At 41.9% G+C, this 22893-nt stretch overlaps 1 protein-coding gene across 1 annotated transcript in view; it reads right to left on the reverse strand.

The window, feature by feature from the left end:
• Positions 1-779: 779 nt before the first annotated feature.
• Positions 780-22893, reverse strand: part of Lsamp (limbic system associated membrane protein) — a 638950-nt gene continuing 616836 nt past the window's right edge. The window contains exon 7 of the mRNA XM_052158414.1: positions 780-1780. Coding sequence (XP_052014374.1) covers positions 1683-1780 — 98 coding nt within the window. The 3' untranslated portion in view covers positions 780-1682. The remainder of the gene's footprint in view (positions 1781-22893) is intronic.

Here is a 22893-nt window from a genome sequence, read left to right on the forward strand (position 1 = left end):
AGCTTTCAGTGTTAGTGTCAAGAGGACTCTCACAGATGTATGTATGTCTAAGCAGAGTAGGGAAGGTATGCGGCATCCGTGCCCCAGCGGCCTGGCTTGGGATGCTGACTGGCCTCTATGGGCAATGGTGCCACGTGCTTCAGCAATGGGGCGGGAACCCGATAATGCAATGCCTTGAACGCAAAGATAAGAATCCACGAAGGAGAACAAAGCCTGGACTTCCCATTCTGTGATGACCAATACTTGCATTAGAGGTTTAGCAGCCTCTACAGAAGACTCGGGCATCTGTCTACATTTTATGTCTCATTCACAATATTTTATTGGGTCAACCATCTCCAATAAGGGGCATTATGGGGCAAATGCAATGTTACTTGAATATTAGGCAAGCAGGCCTGCTTAGGGTCGCCATGGGCTCCTCCTTCCCTTGGGGGGCGGGGCTTAGCATTCACACACCCATTTGTTTTTGGAGATTTGCTCAATACATGCTGCCCCTTTCTGCAATGGGGCTCAGTCTCTATAGAGCTATGAAACTGATGGATACTCCAGGCTCGTGAACTAAGAGTGAAATCAGAGACCATCTCCCTCCCCTAGGTCATGTCATCCGGGCCACAGATCTGCTCCCTGTCTCTCACCCCATCGATAGTAGGCACTTTCATTTACAGTGATGTTCTGAGTGACTCCCAGTTGGGTTCTGAAAATGAGACCAGGAGGGGTATGGGGTCCTGCCCTCCGGAGGAGCACAGCTTGGTTTGAATGCACACTGATGTCATGTGATGGCCGTGAACGGGGGGAGGGATCCTGCTCCTGCCTCCCACCCAGCCCGTCTCCCCCAGCAACGTGTGACAGCCGCACCTCACAACTACAGTGCAGGACAGTATCTACAGCACAATGGGTCTATGTACACATGAACCATTCCCCTGGCATGCTTTAGAGAAAGACACATACACGCTCACACACATGTACATCTACGTGAGAGCGAGAGACTTGAGCACACGCGCACAGTGGAGAAGATGAAAATGGTACTTGCTAGCGTTTGCGGCCTGACTAGTGTTCTGAGTTGCTGGGGCAAAGGGAGGTGGGGGTAGAGAAAAAGGGGGTGTTTGGAATGGGTGCGCTGGGGGATAGAACACACTGGAGGGGAAAGGGATGCTCTTAAAAGTTAGAGAGATGATCGAGGCAGGGGAGCCTGAGAAAGGCTCAACACAGGTTTCCGTTGACAGTCCAAAATGGCTACACATCAGCTCAAATGAAAAACAGAATAAAAAGATTATGGAAATATAAACACCAAAGGCAAGACCTTCTTTTTTCCCCACAGTTGAAAATGGATGAAGGAAGGATAAAGTGTGGGGGGAGTTAACATCCATCTAGTACTCCTTGAATAGTATCATTTGTACAACATCAGATGTCCTTAGCATGATGGAATCTTTACACAGCAGTCGTTTGCTTAGAAGATAGACACATATTCTGGGAGAGGTTTTCCCACCCTAAATTATACTCAGATTTTTATTGAAGGATCTTAAAACTGTTTTTAGTGTTGTATTTTCTTCATTTTTCATATCCCCCCTTCATTTTTAAACACACAATCTTGTGAAACAATAGTCTCCCCCCATCTTGCACTCTCTCTGTATCTGTGTGACGCATTTTTTGTGTGTTTTTGCAATTATTTTTAAATTTTTATTCTATTAACATTTGCTGAGAAGGCAGAACAGGGACGCTGCCAGCAGCCACAGTGGTACGGCCAGACTGATGGATCCGTTGATTCCTCTCACCGACCCGGGTCCTGTAGAGCAAAGGAGAGAGAGAGAGAGAGAGTGAGCATCTTCTGCCGGTTGACGGCTGAATAAAGATGGCATCGGAGGTAAGGCATAGCCAGTATGCAAGGCACACGGCCTGGCGCTGACGTCCCGTGTCAGTGCTCAGGATGCGACCTGTCTTTTAAGTTCCGCTCTCTCTGAGCTCTCTAGGTTATTTTAAATATGAAGGTGCTCCTGCTGGAGGAGTTGCTAGGGTGGCTGCCATGACCCCTTCCAGTTTCCCTCCTCTCCCATGCTTTCCACACAGTTACAGCAAAGCCGTCCCTGTGATTAAGACTCTGAGCACTTGGTCGGTCCTTCAGGATCCCAACACAAGCTCTGCCTGCAGACATAACAGTGGCTACATCAGTGTCAGAAGGGCTCGGTCGTCAGTCTCCAACTTCTTTGTTTCATAGGTGAGAGGCGGGATTGTTTATTCTTTAACAGGGGTAGATGAGGACTATTATAAAGTATCTTTCATGCACGGGTGATACCTTAGTAAGTTTTTGTTTTGTTTTGTTTTTTGTTTTAAGTCTTATGGTCTCTCGAAGAAGCAAAGGTCCTCCTGCCCAAAGCTTTTGCCTTAGAATGAAGAATAAAACCAAAGACAACAAATCCAGCCAAACTGATGAGGTTTGGGGCAGGTTCTTTGTTGATCTGGAGCAACTGAGAACGGACCTAACCTGGGGCTGATTCTTGGAACATCATGCTGGGTCGCTCAGGTTGCCAATGGGGACAAGAATGTGGGGAGATAAGTTTGGGTTTGAGGGGATAGTGGGTGGAGAGGAGAGGAGGGGAATGAGGAGCTGTGTGCTAGTGGTACTAGTGATACTGTAGCAGAAATGGGAGGTCTGTCTTACAATCTCATCACCCATGTTCTGGTCCCATTTCCTCTTTTATCATGTAACTGAACTTAAATTTCATTGAAAAAACAAAAAACAAAAACACCAAAACCCAACAACAAAAACAAAACAAAACAGAAATTTTTTTTCTGTTTAAGAGACATTGGCTTTAAGACTGTATACTTAGACAATGATACTCAGGCTAGAAGCTGACCGGGCTGTAATTATGGGTTACTTTGATGTTTTAGGGGCCACGTATGCAGACAATGAGTGTGCATGTGTGTAAAGCCAATGTCGTGCAACGGAAGGGTGTTCTAGTCTATGACGTTTCACCAAACTGCTTAAATGCATTAGATTGCAGAGAGTGTAGCAAGGAAAAGTCCTGACTTGAAGAACGGCTTCCCCAACAATCCTCCATGTCAAGAGCTAAAAAGCAACAGGAGGAGTAGAAGAGAACCGTTCAACAACTGTATGAAGCCACAACATACCGCGATGCGTGTTCTGTTCATCAAACTATAAATATAAGTGCACAGCTGCGTGATTGCTGTAACAAATACTGTCTTCCAGAGAAATATAGAAGAAACTGAGAACTGCATCCACAGTGACAGTTCCACGGCTCATCCATTAACCTTAGTGTCTGACTCCAGAGTCATTGTCGCCACCACGTGGTGAGCTGCGGTAGTGAACCTCAGCAGTGAGTGTCTTCGTTAAACATTTGGTGGATGAAATTCTGGTTAAAGCAATGCTAAGTCTAGACAAAAACTACAGGGAGATGGAGACAGTGTCTTTTTTAAAAAAAAGTCTGATATTTTGGCTAGAGTGCCACAGAATATCGCTTAGTATGAAAATATGAACATATGCAAACTTTGAGCCTTGCAATTATGCAAAATGAGCTTTGTCTGGTATAAAGCCATAGAACCAGAATAAGCAAGTTAAATATCTAGCGATTCTAGTCAGCTCACTCTGTGATCTTCTGAATGTCTATGGTGTAATAGTAAGGAGGGACACCCTGACAACCTTCAGGTCCAGTCTCACGAGGGCTGAGGCTCAAAGCATCTGTAGTAATTGTTCACCAGTCTCTGATGTCTTCTGATGCTTCATGAAAAATCTTCTCTGAGTTCCTCCTCTCCTCCTCCAAGCTCTCTGGATGCCTGGGACTGTCAGCCTCCATAGGCTCCTCTCCTGGTGGCAAAGCTTTTCTCTGACACACACACACACACACACACAGGCTGTCTGTATTAATGTACCAGCAAAGCTTTCAGAATAAAGAAAAACTGTACAAAATTAAGGTCTCATACGCCAAAATGATTTGTGTTTTTCTCTAGTACGAAACAGATTCTCTGAAAAAGCTCAATTTGCTTCTTTCTGTAGTCTCATTGTTAGTGCTAGGACAGGCCATATTGTTTTCCTGACATCGTAGGATTGAGTAGTATCCACGGACAGCTAAGAGGACTGAACGGAACAGCCCTTATCATTTTATTCAAATGGCAGGAAACGTTAGAGAAAGCAAGAGTTCTATTATTGAAAAGCATACATGTATATTTCTAGGAATCTGGATAAATACATTAAAGTCAACATTCTTGTTAATGTGCATACATGCCTGGATATGTGTCCTCTGCCATTTATCCACCTATCCAAACACTTAGGAAAGTTTACATCCCCTGTAAATACTTCTCTATACATACATGACATATGCACACATCATTGGTCTTTAAATATACAATGCAACCTAACTCTTAGAATTGCATGCTACTCTGTTGTAACAGGAATTCCCATGATGCACATGTCAATAGCTTTTAATTTTATTCCTGATAGTCTTGTTATACATCTGAACTTCATTGTATACACCTGGTAAAGATACCATTGTCTCTATCAATTATTATTTATTAAGTTCTCTCATATAGCTATTTAATGTGCTGGTGTGGTTTGCTCTTGCCATAATTGATTTTGAGAGTAAATAAACAGAATCGAGGAATCCTGTGAATGGGTAACAATTGGGGAATTATCACAAGTTAGGTATGCAATTACTGATGTATACGACTGCATAGGAGACTACTCCAGTTAATGGCTAGTTCAGGGAAGAATAATTCACAAAATCATTAATTATGTTCTAGTTCATAGTTATGAAATTCTACTTATTTGCTGAAATGCAAATGATAGATCTTAGTTCCTGGGCCAGATGGCCACGCCGAGCAAGTGCTTGCACATACTGACAGCTATCACCAAAGCACAAGTCTGCAAACACAGCTTAGCCTCACGCATAGGCAAATAGGGGCACAATTCAAAAGCTTGCTGCATGGTTTCCACATCACAGGGAACAGTCACACAAGGATACTTAACCATATCTATATGGGCATTATAAATGTGCACGCATGCTGGCATGTGTGGCACTTGGTAAGTATTCCACATATTGTTCACAACACAGAAATTTTGGTTTCAGAAATGAATGAAATACTAACTCGAATCAAAGATATTTGTGATTTGGATCAGGCTTAAAGAAAAAAACCAAACGGTTTATTTATTTATTTATTTATTTATTTATTTATTTATCTATTATGCGTGTATTGTGTATGTAGATGTTTGCATGTCATCGCATGTGTGTGACCAGAGGACAGCTAATAGCAGGCAATTCTCCTCTTTGCCCACGTGGTCCTGGGGATCTTGGCTTGGCAGCAGGTAACTTTACCCACTGAGCCACCGAGCCTGTCCTAGCTTGAGGCTTTTAAGGCTTATTAATAAAGGCAGATATAACCTGCAGCAAAGTAATAAATCAGAAAGTAACACTCTCAAGGCTCTGGAATCAAGGGAAGGACTGTGTCAGGATGAAGACTAAATTGCATCTTTTCGTGAACCAAGCTCGTAAAAGGGTAAAACCTATAATTTATGATAAAGTTTATTAAATACTCTGAAACTGAAGAAAAGGATTTTTTTGGCAAGCTTCTCTACTGGTGATTCAATTATGATTCTGAAATCATCATTTTGCTTTTTCATATAGTCTCGAAGATTTCACCAAGTATTTTTTTTTTTTAACCATCTATTTTGGTGACACTTTTTAATTTACAGACCAGACCAATGATGGTTTCCTTTTTTTCATATTGTGACTGAATATATTTAAAGTCATCTTTAACCATGTCCACAATGATCCCCCGTGTCCATTGCAGCCAACGAGAAACCAGAATCATATTTATGTTTGTGCTTCAGTTATACAAAAGAAAATTGTTTTTTGAATTCTTAAAGGCTGATGGAATGACTAAAAAAATAAAACAAAAATCTAAACAATTTAGGAAAAATCCGTTGGATAATGGAGTTTGACAATCTATAGAATCTCCAAAATATTTCTGATCTGTGTGCTCTGCGTCTGTTGGTGACCTCGGAAGCCATGTTGAAAGCAAATGCGATTATGCTGACTCTGGCGCCACCTGCTGTCTATGTCCTGTTAGTACAGTTTCCTCTGTGTGAATTGGGGGCTTGAAGCCTGTGGTAGCTGAGAATGGAGCAGATCAGAGGCGAGATAACATGGGCTTTGAATTCTAGACCTTAACTGCAGGCTCCTCTTGCATTTAACGCTCCATCTTTACCCTCTAGAAAGTGGTATTTTGGTCAGCTGAAGCTCTGTTGTGAAAACGTTAAAAGCAATACATCTTTCTCCTCAAAGCAGTCATGATTGCAGTCCCAGCGCTGGGACGTGGAGGCAGGAGGGTAAGGAGGTTACGATGACCTTCGCACATATGAGTTTAAGGCTAGCCCGGAATACACGGAACCCTGACTCAGCAAAACAAAACAAAACAAAACAAAAAACCAAAGTAAAATAAGAAAACAAACACAAAAACCAATATCAAATAGTTACCCACACCATTTATTAAAAATCTAGGTACCACTTATAGTCACACCCGATACCTTAACATGATATTTGAATAACACTCGATGTCATCACCCACATCAAAGTCCTGAGGTTTCACCTGTGTTACCAGACAAATTAACGGATAATTTGTAATCATACTTTTGGGGGAGAAAAGAGATAAAGAGAGTATTACTATTTTATGTCTTCTTGCTTCAAAGAGGGCATATCTCGCCTCCCCATAGGTGTCTACTTTTGGTGATGATCATGGTGATGATTTTGGTGATGAACAGCACACGCCTTGTGTATTAGAAAGAGAGCTATTTTCTTTTTTTTCATTTTTAAAAAGATAATTTACTTTATGTTGTGTACATTGATGTTTTGACTGCATGTAAGTCTGTGTGAGGGTGTCCGACCCCTGAAAGGCAGACAGCCGTGAGCTCTCAGGATCTCTGGAAGAGCAGCCAGGGCTCTCAACCACTGAGCCATCTCTCCAGCCCGAAAGCTATTTTCATAAAAGACAACTGACAGTCAAGTGGTGACCAGGAGGGCATGAATGTCGGCGACATCTGGCCTCATCCCAGCTTCCTTTACTACTTGTCTTGGGATGGACAACGCGAGGCTGATCTAGGGTTATGTATGCCTAGGAGGGAAAGTTGTTGCTGGCATCTTAGGGTCCATTTAATGAAGCCTTGGCGGGCTTGCCGTGTCTTTGAAGGGATAAGAGTGTACACTGTGTCGCATGGCTGTCGGGAGTGCATGGTGATCGTGGGATAGACTTTTCTAGGGATCCAGCCATCCAGGTCAGCTATAGCAAGTGAGACCTCAGGAACGGAGAGAACCGAGGTAGCGTGGAAATGTCAACTGCACACGCGCTCCGCTTCACGTGTTTAGCGGTTATGTCTGATGTAGGCGTCAGAACTCAGCAGTGTATTTACTTGAATTATCATCAAGGGACTATAAAATTCTGAAAGCTTTGGCAATGGGTATCGAGCATTCTACAAAATGCGATTTGTGGGATTAACCACAGGCACTTAAGAGGAAGCCCAGAAGGGGTGGAATAGGGGACGGCAGGGGGCAAAAAACGTGCTTTAGTCCAGGGATATTAAAGTGAGTCACTGTCCAAAGCACTACCGGGGGCCATGGGTCAGGGTGAGGACCCTTTATTAATAAGAAAAATTTACGACCTGGGAAAAAACATTGCCAACTATCTTGCTGAAATTTTTTATCACAAATCACGATGCTAAATTAAACTCAGGTGCATTAGACCACAATATATGGCTGTGGAATCTTAACTAATGTCTAGAAGGCTTTATAAACAGGAACCATACCTTTTGGCTTGAAGTGCACGGTGGTGCCAATTTCTAAAAAAGAAACATTTAGCAAAACAAAAACAAATAAAAAATGCTTTATCAATTGAGAATAAACATGAGGGTAGTTTGTTACTCTCCACTCAAAGGAGGTTGAGAGGAAGGCAGACAGGGGACAGGGCAGTAAGAGACACGGCTGGTAGAGATCAAAGGACAGGCGAGCGGAAAGAGAGTCTTCTTAGACTAAATGAGCAACTGCTAGGAACAAAAAACTGAACGGCAGCTCCCGATTCTCCACGCTACATGCTCTGCCCTTAGATCCCAGGGGCTCCAGCATGGAGTGTAGATGTAGTCTCAGCTGCACCGTATGCAACCATAGAATGTGTCTGAACCCCAGCCTTATCGTGCCCCCATTCATACCAACTGGCCTTATCTAGCTCCTTACCTAACAGCTGAGTCCGTTCCTACTCCAAGTTTCATAGTTGCTGTATCATCTACTAGACATGTTCCCCTAGGTTTCGATACGGTTTGGTCACCATCATAGGATTGCCCCGTCAATTCCTCGAAGTCACTACTCTCTGATCCTCAATGGTCTTTTACTGAGCACAAGGGCATGCAGTACTAAATCATACCAGCCCTCCTGGTATGATTTACTCAATGGATTACAGGTTGTCTCCTCTTAGGGTCATCCAAAGAGCACGGCTCATCCACCACTGAATCTGGTACTTAGCCTGGACCATGAGATATAGGAACTTTCTTCAAACACTTGTTGCATGTGTAAATACCAAGGTTGAATGAGATTAGATTGCTTAAATATCCAACTTTCTTTCTTTCTTTCTTTCTTTCTTTCTTTCTTTCTTTCTTTCTTTCTTTCTTTCTTTCTTTCTTTTCTTTCTTTCTTTCTTTCTTTCTAAGTATCTTTGCCAAATAACTCAAAGAACTCCTGTGCTTTTGGAAGTAAATAAGTAAAATTTCTGTAGGGTGCCATTTTCTATTTCAGGGCCAATTAAATGACTGAATAGCTATGAGAGTGCACACTAGCGGTGAGATCTGGGTATTTTTCTCTCTGTGACCATCAGGACCGCAGATTCAGATCTGCAGACTGAGTGGCGCGATCTAACAGAAAAGGTAAAACACCTGGCGCCTTCCGCCACAGAAAGCTTTTTATACAGAACTTTTACCATCTTTTAGTCCTGCTTCTATTTTTTTCTCAGTTTGTGTGTGTGTGTGTGCGTGTGTGTGTGTGTGATAAAGACTTAATCCATAGCTTGTTATCTGTGTCCCTTCTCACCAATCCTACCTCATAAACATCTGCCATTTCTCCAGCTTTCTTTTTATGCTCCTGGAACCAGACTCCCTCTTCTGGGGGGGGGGGTGTTATGGCTTCTGTGGCAGTGTCTATCAGTCACCCTTCAGAGTGGGGTCATTACTTCCATCAAGGAGCCTTTCTTGGTCTCCTTGACGATGCCTGGTCCTTTCATTTCCTATCACACACTCAGCTCTGTCTTAATTTCCAATGTGTTTATCTGATGCTTTGATTAATGGCTGTCATCCTCCCTGGACTCCGACTTCATGAAGCCTGGGGCTGTGTCTGTTATTATGTGATACTGTAGTCCAGTGCATGACAATCATTCTGAACGCACAGCAAAACATGAGAAAAGTAAACACGTGTCAGATTGCTTCTGAATCAGAAAAAACAGAAAACCTGGTTGAGCACACCAGGCCCAGCTCTTTGAAATCTCACCACGGTTCCTGGTAACCTGTTCATTGCCATTCTTGCCTATTTCTTCACGTCCATTCCGAGTAATCTCAAGAAGAAGCTCTCAAACAGTATAACACTTCCTGTCATCATTGGGGCAGTTGTAAAGAAGGCCATGGTGGATCGGGGTCTGAAGCTTACAAACAATTGGCTATGCTTCATCACTACCAAAACTAACACCAGCCAGCCTGTCCTCACGTTTGTAGGTACAGTGGTTTCCCTGAACTGCTTAGCTTGAGCATGAACCACTCTTGTGTTCTGATGACTGGGTGCTACCCGTAGCAAACATCTGAGGATGCCCAGAGACACCAGCATCCCTCACACCCTTTTCTAGCCGAAGAACTCTACCTATACTGGATCCATTCAACATATACATTATACTGTTAAGTTCATATGGAAACATGGAGTACATTTTTTCTTAGGAAGCAGCCACTGAGGCCACGTACCAAAAGTATTCTGGACCTAGAGGAGACCATTTTCAAGAAATCAATTGTGGCCTTTTTTTTTTCTTTTTCTTTTCCTTTTTTCCCCCATAAATCACAGGCTTTGTGGGAAGAAGCTTAAGCAAATATGTTCAGGGCAGACAGGTAGGGCAGTGACTCTGATTAAGCTAAGAGGTACCTCTTTAACCTTCCCATGCCCCAGTTTTGCCGGTTTGTACATGAGTTTAATGAATCTGCTCCCTGGGTTAGATCATTACTTTGTGTCCTCTCCTTGCACCTAGCACACAATTCAGTGAGAGCTGTCATTACCGTCTTGTGGTGGAATCCTTCTAGAGAGGATTAATAGTGCAATTTTTGTAGTGGGAGAAAGATACCCTGATTAAAAAGCCTCAGCATATGCCAACAATAGGATGGGCAAGACATTAGGAGACCATGGCTCGTGCAAACAAGACAGGAAGGAGGCTAATCGGGCAACAAATTCTTTAGGGTGTAATAGGTAATATGCTTGCTTTTTATTATTATATTTGGAACCCACTGATACAGGCTTGAGTGAGAATCTGCACATTCAGAATTAATGTGTTGGGGGGAACAATTATCTATTCTTCAATTAAAAAGGTAGAATTACAATAAATGTATTGAAACACTACCACACATTTAACTCTGTGAGGTAGCTTTACAGAAATTCCTGAATGTGTATATGATAGTGCTTAAAAGGCAAACTAGATGTCTAGTTACGTTCTATAGCTATTCCTTCCTTTTGCGGCCATAAATTGATTTCTTTGTGAAACAGAAAAGATCTTAAAGTTCTAACTTTATTTTTCTTTGTGAAAATGTAATACCCTTGTGATATTTGTACAACTATTTCTAACTCATCCTATTCTGGCTGATTAGTCTCTTTTTGAGGAAGAAAAACTGCCTGATTCTGAGCTTGTTTGAAAACTTGGTTATGTTCTGCCATCTTGTGGTCACGCTAGCACATGTTCCCCGGTGCCTTCGGAAAATGTCACCTCTGTCCACCAGGTGGCAACAGTGAGTGAAACGGCTTGTAGTTTCTGTCACGTTGGATGGCACTGGTGTGAAATGTTACTCTTCAGAAGAGGTTTCCCCATTATTATAGACAAGCTTTTGATCTGGTGTATAATGCCTGTACGCCATCCTTTTCTGTAGTGAAAGGTGGCTTTATATTCTTGACAAAAGCTGCATTGCCAGGGATACTGTTCCTGGACAGATTCCCTGGATCCTTCAGGAGAATATATAGTGTCTGACTTTTCGTGACCTTTCAACGACCTTTTCATGACTTTTTCAAGATCTACACATTGGTCTTGCTTCTGAAAACAAGCATCGAGATGCAGGTTAGAAGTATTAACAGAGTCATCTGCAGTCAGGCAACAGACAAAACTTTGGGCGATTCTAGAACCTAGAATGTTCTAGACATTCTCAGACATTGGCGTTGTCAAATGCTGACTGTTTTAACTCCTGAGAATGAGGCAGAAGGAAAAGAAGGAAGTGGTCGGAGGTCAGGAAGCTTATTCTTTCTTTAACGTCTGGGATCTCTCTTTTCCTTTCTTCCTTTGGATTCTTTCTTTTTCTCCTCTCCTGCTCCGCCCTTCCTCCCTCCCCTTATCTTCTCCCAGAGTGAGCATTGCGAAAGATTTCACTGGAAACTCCCTTCAGTTAGGGAGCGTTTGTTTCCTTGCACTTGCAGACTCTGCTTCTTTGAGTTCCTGGGGATGGGGGTTAGGGGATTGGCAGCAGAGGCTGTGACCAGATAGCAAGAGGTTAGGATCAGAAGCAGCTTTGCATAGTTTGACTCTTTACCCACCTCTGCCCCACCCACAGCTCTCAGCATTCCTTTTCCTTATTTACATGGAGGGGTCCTGCAGCAGTGTGGGCCTGACATTGTTTGCACAGTTGTGCTAATTCCAGGGTATTTATTTGAACACAGGTATCTCATCTGTTACCTGTGGCAGATGTATTTGAATAAGGGAATAGCCGGTTCCTATCTATGGCACAACTTTTTCTGCAAGGCCAGTGTTCTGCTGTGTGTGCTACAGGTGTGAAAATAACACATTGGTAGCTGACTTCATATTTTTAGTGACATCTTTTTTTGGGGGGGGGGCAAGATCAGAGTTAACAATTTTCTGGTAGAGAGATTTCATCTTCCTGTTGCCCGAAAGTGATAAGAGGTATGGTTTAAATCACTGTGATGGTTTGCACATGCTTGCCCCAGGGAGTGGCATTATTAGAAGGTGTGGCCCTGCTGGACTAGGTGTGCCACTGTGGGTGTGGGCTTTAAGACCCTCATCCTAGATGCCTGATAGCCTGTATTCTACAAGCAACCTTCAGATGAGGATGTAGAACTCTCAGCTCCTCCTGCACTATACCTCCCTGAATGCTGCCATGTTCCTGCCTTGATGATAATGGACTGAACCTCTGAACCTGTAACCCAGCCCCAATTAAATGTTGTTCTTACAAGAATTTCCTTGGTCATGGTGTCTGTTCACAGCAGTAAAACCCAAACTAAGACAATCACTAAGGTGGCCAAAAAAAAAAAGGGGGGAAAAGGGGTTGGGGCCTCAGCCTTTCCTTCCCTTACGGACACAAGGCCCGGGAGCACAACATTTGCAAGGTTCCTTTGTAGAAATCGGTGGGGTTTTGTTCTCTGACATTTTGTGTGTGTCAAGGTTTTGAAAAATAAAGCCTTTATTATTATAGTGGCTTAAAAGGGGGACGTTTTTATTAATTCAATTTTGAAAGCCACACTTTGGAAATTATTAGTTTCTTTTTCATGGGTTTCTTCTCTCTACTCAGAGGCTTTAGGGATTAGCGGCTTCTGCCTCCAAGTATGATTATTTTTCCTTTTGCCACAGAAAAAGATATGCCCTCTGATTCCTGTTTGTATTGTTAGAACTTTTGATTTCTTCCATGTGTGATATTCAATTTGTATAAATCTTAGTGCCTAATATTTCTAGAATATTGGTCTCTGAGAATTATCAGGAATCATTCTGGGTCTAGGCAAGAGAGGAGAAAGTCAAACCAGAAGGTGACCTGAACCTTAACCTCCAGGCTGTTCTAGTGCTGTTCTTGTTTATTTAGATTGTTGCAGAGCTGGGACCCAAATCTGGGTCTCATGCAGGCCAGGGAAGGCCCCTACTACTGCGCTCCACTCTCAGTCTGAAGTTGTGGGGACCCAGGGTATAAGAGGACTTCTGTTTCCATAAGTAAGAACCAGTATCCAGATGGCTCAGAAGTCCTACCATGCCATTAACATTTGAGGAAGAATGTCAGCATCCCTTAACTAGACACGGATCAAAACGGGATCTCACACTCTGCGTTTGAACATCTCAGAGGGCTTTGCTCTGTATAGCTGACCACCAGCAGGACAGAACTGCAGCTGGCTATAGGAGGGGGCAATGATGCAAACTTACCAATATATTATAATCCTAGACTCAGTGAGTGAATAAATAAACTTGAATTAAAATGAATACTGACATAGTTTGTTATAAAATGCGAACAAAACATTTGAGCCTTGTTTATTATCAGTTGGATTGCCAAATCTCCACAAACCAAATGTTCTATGACGAATAGAATACAGCAAAAGCCTTTAAAGCATAAAAGGCTTTTATTAATTTATTTTTACTTTTTAAAATATAGAAGAAATAAGTATACAAATAGTAAATACAAATCCTTCAGTATAGAGGGAGAAAGTAGGTCTTCTCCAACTTGAGTGATACCCTCACCGAGAGTCCCAGAGGAAACCCAGGGGAACCTTTTGTAAGGTAAGTCTTGTGCCTAGGACCAGAAAGCATCATGAACATGCTATGGTGGGTGTGAGTGCAGGATAGCAGAACACTGCTTCTTACCCGGCCTCTGCTCCAGCCTTGCAGGAGATACAGACATTCCCCATCTTTGGACAAGGTGGGAAGTAGGGAAGGGTCTAGAGCTTGTGGACAATACAAATGTTTATATAAGATGTTCATTTACATCTTATCGGTGATGTCCTCTATGAGGAAATAGATTATATGTGATCATTATTTTTTTTCTTTTGTAGTTTCAGAATTAAAAAAAAATCTTTTCTCATGAGGATATATTGTCTTTATTTGCAAAAGAGAAAACTCTAGACAACAAATCATGAATTAAAAATATTTTAGAAGCTAAAATATATATATCTATGAAGGCGATCTTAGCAAAGTTGCCAAAATTGTTGAGACAGGTCTAGCTGGGTATCTCTTGTTAACAAGATACAATTACAACACTTAGTACTGTGAAAAGTTTTCATCTATTTCAGTTATTGGCCAAAGGGGTCCAACGGGAACCCACAAACAACTCAGGCTATTGTCAAGATTATATGTTTCTCTCCACAAAGTGACAGCAAGGCCCTCTTGCTGAAGACAACACCCACAGAACTCACTGAACATGGAGAAGTCAGCTGGTGCCTACATAGAGCCTTCACCCTACCAAAGGAGAAATACAAACATCAACCTAATTACAAGCCTTTGAGTCTACAATGGTTCCCTGCCCTCAAGATGTGCTTGTGCAATGGTGGCACAAAACTTGTGGCATAACCGACCAATGTCTTGTTTGGTCACTCCATGAGATGGAACCCATGCCCAACACCCGCTTGGGTGATCAAGACCCTAAGACTCTATAGTCCCGGGATCTAGGGTAAAGCTATATACTAACATTCTATTTAGAGAATGTAACACTAAAACATTCCTCATGACCTTCTGCTAGAGATCAGTGCCTTGTTCAGCTATCACCAGAGAAGCGACCTTCTGCAGCAGATGGGACCAAATACAGAGGCCAACAGGCAGACTTTATGCAGAGAGTAAGAGACCTTGGAACTCTTATCACTAAATGGTATATCTCCATCAAATACCTCCCCTCAGGCACCAGGGAACCCTGCAGAAGTGGAGGAAGAAGGGGAGTGAGAGCCAGAGGAGATGGAGGACACTAAGCAAGAAAGGTCCTCCAATTCAACAGGAGGATGGACATATGAATTCACAGAAACTGAGGTCACATGTGCAGGGGCAACACAGGAAGTTTTCTAGGAAGACATCTCAATATCAGCATGAAAGAAAGGAGTAGAGAAAGTGGGACTGGACAGAGGAAGGTGACCTGGATAAGCTCTAGAGTTGTCTGGTATGATGGGAGGGAAGGGAAGCCTTTATAAACCTCACTGTTATATCAGCTACTCACTGGTTCCAGTTACTGTATCTGGTTGAAGGCAATGCATAAAGGGCAACTCAGCTGAGAACCATCCACTGCCAATACTTCAAACAGAAGGAAAAAGACATGCTCTGGGCTTGAAGGTGTGTGATCGAGGCAAGGCACCGTGTGTGCCATGTGGTAGAATGAACTCTCAGACAGTATCTTAACATACATCAGTAAGGACAGCAAAGCACAATTTTCTCTAATTACTACAGGGAAAGTCCTAAGAAAGATTGTGATCGGCTTGTGACATGGGTTCATCACTAATTTAGATGCTTCTCTGATTGTTCAAGTCTGGATTATACATTCAAAACTGTATTGTTTTGCACATATTCAAAAATTCAGGGATTATGATAAACAATAATCAATTATTTGAAGTGTTCTGATGTTTTCATATGTCTACCTAACCATCACCTAAAATAAAGTGGAGACTGTGCTTCTTCTCCTGTAAAGTTGTGCTTTTGCTGTGCACTTGAGATGAATGAGTTTTAATTTCTACTATTTTAAGTAGTCCTGGACTTTATCCAATTATAAACATGCTCATGGTAAATAAATAAATAAATCTAGGAAATTTTCAAAAAAAGCAATTTCTGATTATTTGGCTCTGCTTTCACTATTCTATGTTGATTGAATCCCTCCCTTAAAATTAAGTTGATGGTTATCATGCAATAAAACAAAGGAGAAGCCAGTGTGGGTGATATTTAAGGGATATGGCTTCCCAGCATGAGGTGTAAAGAGGCTTGCACAGGTCTATGACTCTTTCTGACCAGAAGCCCGATGTACTGTTGACTGTTCCTATAAAGAGCAGCAGGATCTGGCTGCTGTGAGCTCTACCCCATGGATTATTACAGAAAATGCAGTCTCGTTAAACACTCACAATATGAACGAAGGACTCCAGAAAGTCTCTTACATTAAGGCTGGTTTTTTTTTTTTCTTCAAGTCCTGAGGGTTTCTTATTCATCCTGGGTAGGTTTAATTTTTAATAATCAATGAACTAAAGTGTCCCAGAATGCCCACAGGCTTAAGTTTAATAAAGGGTTCTCCAGGGCCTGTAAGGTAGAAAAATATATATAAAGCAAGTTCACTTGACACAGTTGTCAAGGAGAGGCTCCTGGCCAGGCTGACAGTTTTAGGCTTTAAAGAGGCAACACATGTTTCTGTCCTTGTCCCTAAAATGTTCCAAATTGCACCTGTGGGTGACATCTTGGTCCTTAGCCTCCTGCCGTGATAGAGCCCAGTTAACTGCCTTGTAACTACCCAGCTTCAATCACACTTAGCTGTTGATTCAACTGAGTTGTTAAAGCGGAAAATAGATTCTAACATCTGTGTTTTAAAATATACATATTCTATATATTTTAATGATTTTTTTTTGCCCCTTCATCTATTTGAATTGCTAAAAGAGGATTAAATGAAAAGGTTGGGTAGATCTCTAGAGGCTTCTCTTTTTTTCCCTCTCTCTTTGGTTTTACTCCCTGCTTTCTGTTTCCAAGGTCTAAACTGAATTCTAGAACCATTTAAACATACATTTTTAGATTCAAAATCCTGAGGGATTCAAGGCAATCTTTAATCCATGTAATGTGAGTTTTCATTTTGTATGTTTCAAAAATCAAAAACATTTGAACACCATGAAACGAAGTAATTTGAATGCAGAGAGAATAAGTCAATCTGTAGGATTTCCTAGGGTTTAAAAGCTCCTGGAAATAAGAAGATAAGGGATTTAGAAATATTGGTATTCTCTGAGTTCCCCTTGCATCTGCCTCTGTGGAACTAAACATCACAGTGTAGGCCTTGCTAAGGGAAGTTATGCCTCAGGCTCTCTTTTTGGTGACTTTCTTCTTGATCTCTAGCAAACCTTAGTCACAAGGTTTCTGTATCTACAACTCCTTCTGTACACTCCTGCTCTGACAGACCCCCAAGTACAGCGTCTTCCAAGCTCTGGGGAGCTTTCTCAAAACATAGCTGCTCACTTATAACCTGACCATCCTACAACTAAAACCAAATCTTACCACAGAGCTTTGTAAGCTTCCTCTGATGTTCAGCTAGGAGACAGACTCAGTGTTCCTGACCATCAACCTGGAATAGGTGCTACGACCATACGGACTATCCAGGCATGCTGGTGCATTCAGCCCAAGGGAATATTTCTCATAACACAATAAATATCCACTGTTCCTTTGGTAACTCTTTCCTTCTCTCTCCCTCCCTTTCTCCCTTCCTCCTTTCTCTCTCTTCTTGCTCCTCTTTCCTTCCTTCTTTCCTTCCTTCCTTCTGTCCTTCCTTCCTTCCCCTTCCTTCCTTCCCTCCCCTTCCTTCCTTCCTTCCTTCCTTTCTTCTTTCCTTCCTTCCCCTTCCTTCCTTCCCCTTCCTTCCTTCCCTCCCCTTCCTTCCTTTCTTCCTTTCTTCTTTCCTTCCTTCCCCCTCCTTCCTTCCTTTGTCATTTTTCTTGCAAAATACAGAAGAACAGAAATAAGAATCTTAAGGAAAATCTCACTTTTTTTTCTAGATGTTAAGAATCAGATGGGCTTTATGTTAAATATCTACCAGTGAGCTTTTTCTGGATTCTAGATTTTTCTACATTTTGTGTTATTCAGCTTCGTACTCCCATCTTCCCTTCTGCTATTCAGTTTCCCCCTTTCCAGGGAAGCACCCTTGACTTACCTACCTAAACTATCCGACTAGATTTCCTCAGCACCTTGCAGGTGCCCTAACCTGGCACTTAAGATAGCTCAACTTGCTTGTTTAACCATCTCTACTACGGGCTTCCCCATGAGATCTGTAAACCTTCTTGTAGAGACACTGTTCACTGCTCACTCTGCACAGTTACTCCCAAAAGGCCCAGCTCAGAACACATTCTAGGATAACATTTCTTTGAGTACATCAACAACGTCTTCACAATAATGGTCACTGCCAAAGTCACTTAGTTGGAGCCCCAGATGAGTTTTGATTGACAGTTACCAAGGACTGCTCTTTCTTTTGTTCCTAGTGAGTAGGTAGCTTGAGAAAGAGGAAGTATGAACTCTAAAAGAAACACTATAAAGCAAAAGTCAGAGCAAGTGAAGACTAATGAGGGAAGTCCATAGCAGAGGAGTCAGAATGGGAGCTTTGAGCCCTCAGGGAACCATTCTCTCTGTTCCGGCTGCTTTCAGGAATGCCCAGTGACAAACTTACCTGTGTTCTGGAACTCTGGGGCTGTGGAGGATAATTTGAAAGTTCCCCAAGTTACGGGAGCTTGTGAATCAACAACAGAGTGCAAGTTATTGTTTAGTGTCTGCTGTCCAAACATTCCCTGCTCCCGAGTGATGAAGAAAACAAACCACACACAGACACACACAATTAAAACATAACCGCTGTCCAGTGGTCAAACAGGGTTCCAACACAGAACATGGCTGGGGTCATCTGGGGCTGTGTGAACTAGAGCCAGGATGGCTAGAAAGAGCAGCTCAGGCAATGGAATCTCTAACTGCCTTTAAGAGTTCTCCCCACCTACTGAGAGGATGCTATGCTTGCCGCAGTGGTTCTTGAGACATTGCAGAAGTCATGCTGGAAATGCAAGGCCTCTAAGGTGTGCTGATAAGCAAGAAACTTCCCTGTGAATTATAGTCAATATATCCTGCTGGCTGTGATGTGCAGGTGTCAGTGTGTATACATGTCACAGACGTGTGGGAAGTATTTTCTTCTAGTGTCAGTGAAAAAGCAGAGCGGTGTGGTACACTATGGCCATCTTGGCTCCCCAGTGTCCAATTAGAAAGCATGATAAATGGCTTACAAGGTCTCTCCTCCCCTGATTGGTGGTGGATAGAAGCTGACAATCCTCAGCAGAGTCCTCGTGAGTTGTCTGCTGACTCGCCTCATACATCCGGCACATATGAACGTCCTAAATTGGAATTCCACCCTCATTATTTCATGCTGGGCTCTGACTTGGCAGGTGTGTTTCCTCCCAGCAGTGTGCAAGCGGAGATGTAAGGCCTCTGCTTTACCTTTCCTTCTCTTCATCAAAGCGTTCATTTAATTTAATACCTACAGATAACGTGGGATGATGAAAGGGCATCGTGAGGACAGAGAGACTTTGTAAGGAAGTTGTTACTGAGGTTAATTTGTATCCTGCTTCTCTAGACAGGGCTGTCTCCTCTCCATAGATCCTACAGTGACTGACTCAGTGGTGTCCGCATGGCAGTGACGGGTATTTAGAAGTGATTGCTATTACTCTCTCTCTCAACTTTTATTTTTGTTTTGTTTGAAGGGATTCCAAGGGGATATAATATGCATCTGTGAATGCAAGATGAATCTGAACAGAATGTAGAGAAAATGAAAATCAAGAATAAGAACCACGGGTGACAGAAGAAGAGGGAAAATAAGAGGGAAAACTGAAAATAAGGTTTATGTTTGTAAGGAGACAAGGGTATGACCTTTGCCAGTGTCTGGTATCATGCTGATGGCTTAGTATCCTGCCTGGGAGAGAGATGCTGAAGATCAAACCAAAGACCCATTGCATGCTGGGTAAGCACACTATCATCGAGCCATTTGCCCTGTCCCCTCCCTGTCTGTTTACCTCTTACTGCTTTCTTGAAGGACTCTGCCCGCCTCACTGTGTCCACCAACCTAGAGATAAGCTCCCAAAGAATCTACTTCAGCTCTACCTACAAAGCCTCTCACAGCACTTTCATGTTGAATAGCTTGTGAGGAATACTAAGGCTAGCCCTGCTGGGATACACTCTAAGGACCAGAAGGACCATCGCCAATGTCATCTGTCCATTGAGGATGCGGGTCTTCTTACTCTTGTGGGGTAACATGCCAACATTTCCCACTGCAAATCTCACTGAGCTCTTCTTAGGCAGCTTTCTTCCTTTTAATTAAAAAGACAAGACTGCCAATTACTTAAACTTAATCCCCAAATGTAATTGTTACTTTGAAAGATTCTTTCTTTCCCCCATAAAGCTCATGCAAGAGTAATATTTTCATCAAATTAAAATTTAGTGGAAGCTTCGATTTTCAAGAAAAAAAAAAAAAAGCATTTTCCAATCCCAGCTGGCTTTCGAAATCAAAATAGCACGGAAAGGGAGGTGACCAGGAAAGGCTGGGTGGTGTAAGCAGATCAAGACTGGAGAAATAAGAAAGCATGAGAGGAAATGTCAGAATTCCGATACCTGTAAATTCACGCTGTAGGGCTTTTAGTCGTTTAGCTTGAAGCTAAATGCAAATTCAGAGAGGGAGAGATTCGCCACCACAAATCTGCTCTTGGCTGTTTCAATAACTCGGTGGATACACTTCATATCAATTCCTGTTAGCAGATTTTAACAAGAATGGTTTGGGAAACATCAAGCTAAGTGTGGAGAGGTGGAGAGAGCTAAGACACGGACATGGAAGTAAGACATTGAGGGTTATAGGTGGGTCTAAACCATTTCAAGGCAATGACTAACTCACAGATGCCACATGACCTAATGCTATGGCTGCAAAAGCCACTCACAAGTAAAGAAAATCAGCAGGAAGACTCAAGTCCCATCTGAAGGAGCCAGAGAAGAAAATATGCAGATTGACCCTTAGTTATCTTCTTGTATACTAACTTTAGCCAGTGGTAGTTGTGTGAATTCTGTGACTTTGTTTCATCATGGCTTCTTACATATAAATAGAACTAAGACCCTTATTTCTGACAACTAATAGTAAGGGAGAGATGGGTTTTAACATTTTAATCTTCCTAGATAAGATTATATATATCTTTGTATATATCTATATTTATATATCTATATCTATATATCTCTATATATTTGTCCCTATATATCTTTGGGACAAATGGAAAGTTCTCTGGCCTGTTGAGTTTAGATTACTATGATGTGATGGTGTCCATGACAGCCATCACTGAGAAGTAAATGTGTCTCACCTGGAGAACGGTGACATTTTGTGGATTTTCTTCAAGATTTTTATTCTGGCATGAGTAAAAGATAAGGCAATTTTTTTTTTTTGCATTTGGCTTTAAGATAGTTTGACTTTTAAACTTCTTAGTAAGGTGGACACGTAAAACATACTTGGGATCCAAAATAATCAGACTACAAGGAAGTCATGTCTACCTAATGCCCATGTCCACATGACATGAACATACCTCTCAGAATAGTGCTTTAAAAAAAACCCACAGGAAGGGTGTGTAGCTGAATATGATTATTTGAAATTCAATATGCTTTTCTTCTAGTGCTGTTCTTCATATGGTATTTAAAGTACCACTTTGAGCTTGTAGGCATGAAAAATACAATTTCTTTCCCATTTCACAGTTGGAAAAACTGAATTACAGAGAACAATGCTGGTAATTATCCATAATTAATAGAGGTGTGTATGCAAATCGGTCTGAGTAAGTGTGTGAAATTAGATGTACTGATGCCAGAGAGTTCCTCCGTTCCTGTGTTTTTTGGATGCTTTCATGTAAATCTCTGCATTAGTCAGGCATACAAATATGACTTTCAAAAAATGTATGGATGATAAAGTGACTATTATGTATGTATGTATTGTAATGTGTAAAACAAATTAGATGAATCATTGCAATTTGTTAGATAGGTGCATATCTAAAGAGCATTATGAATGCCATTATAATGTTGGCTTGCAATGTACTATATAGATTTCTATATGGCTTTGGTTCAGCATGTGATAGACTAAATTTGGGCATGCTTAGGTCATTAAACTGTGTAGGAAGAAATTAGTGTTAAGTCCTTTTGATTGTGGGAATTGATGAAATGGTACATACAAAAGACCTTAACATTTATTGGTAAATGAGAAACCAGTAAGTATCTATAATTAATAGAGGTGTTTAGGTATTTTTATTAGTCTTAATATCACCAGTGCTTCACCAGGTGAAAATGTTATATTTAGGACTTGGGAGAGACATCTTCTCCTTGATTTCCAGCATGACATATTCAGAAAATAAAATGTGAGTCTTATCTAGCCATCTCTACCAAATGTGATATATTCAATTTTTCCCCTCCCACTGTCCCTTTCATTCTCTTAGATCCTGATTTAAAGAACCCATTCCCAGCAGAGCCAGGTAGGGGCAAGCCCATCTCTTCCTATACGGTAGGTATAGTCTGGCTGTTTGGATGCCAGGTTTGCCCATAAGGACACCAGCCTTTGGGGAGAAAACAAAGCAGCATAACTTCCAATTTATATAAACCTGGCTTGTCCATGGGTTGGATTGTAAACTATTTTTGAACTTTAGTTTTGGAGAGTTTGTTTTGTTTTCAGAGTGAGCTTTAGATAAATGCATTAATCATGCAGACCCAGCCATGTGCAATGTGTTTTATCAATGGAAAAACAGAGACCGGATGGCAAGCAGATGTGAACAAATCCAGTGCAATGCCTGAACCTGGAAGATAATCTCAAAATATCCCAGATCTACTTGCCACATGGGATTAGCGATTGGAAAGGCTGTTCACTTGGGATAAATAATCAGATGGGAGACAAACAAGAGACACGCATTCATTCCTGTTCTGTAAAAACAATGATAATATGGGTAGAGACTGGAGGAGGAGGGGCTGACAGAGTCCAGAGAGCTCATGGGAGATTCTGCTCTGAAACTGCAAAGATGAAACAATGGTGGGTGTCCTTGTCCTCCTTTCTTAGACTTGATTTTAACTTTCTAATGCTGTTTTCAGTGTCTCGTGCTGAACCCATGCTCCTCAGTGTGAGCGCATCTTCCAGAGGCAAAAGGTTACATCTAAGTA

Source organism: Apodemus sylvaticus, chromosome 15, assembly GCF_947179515.1.
Source record: "Apodemus sylvaticus chromosome 15, mApoSyl1.1, whole genome shotgun sequence".
Taxonomy (NCBI): domain Eukaryota; kingdom Metazoa; phylum Chordata; class Mammalia; order Rodentia; family Muridae; genus Apodemus; species Apodemus sylvaticus.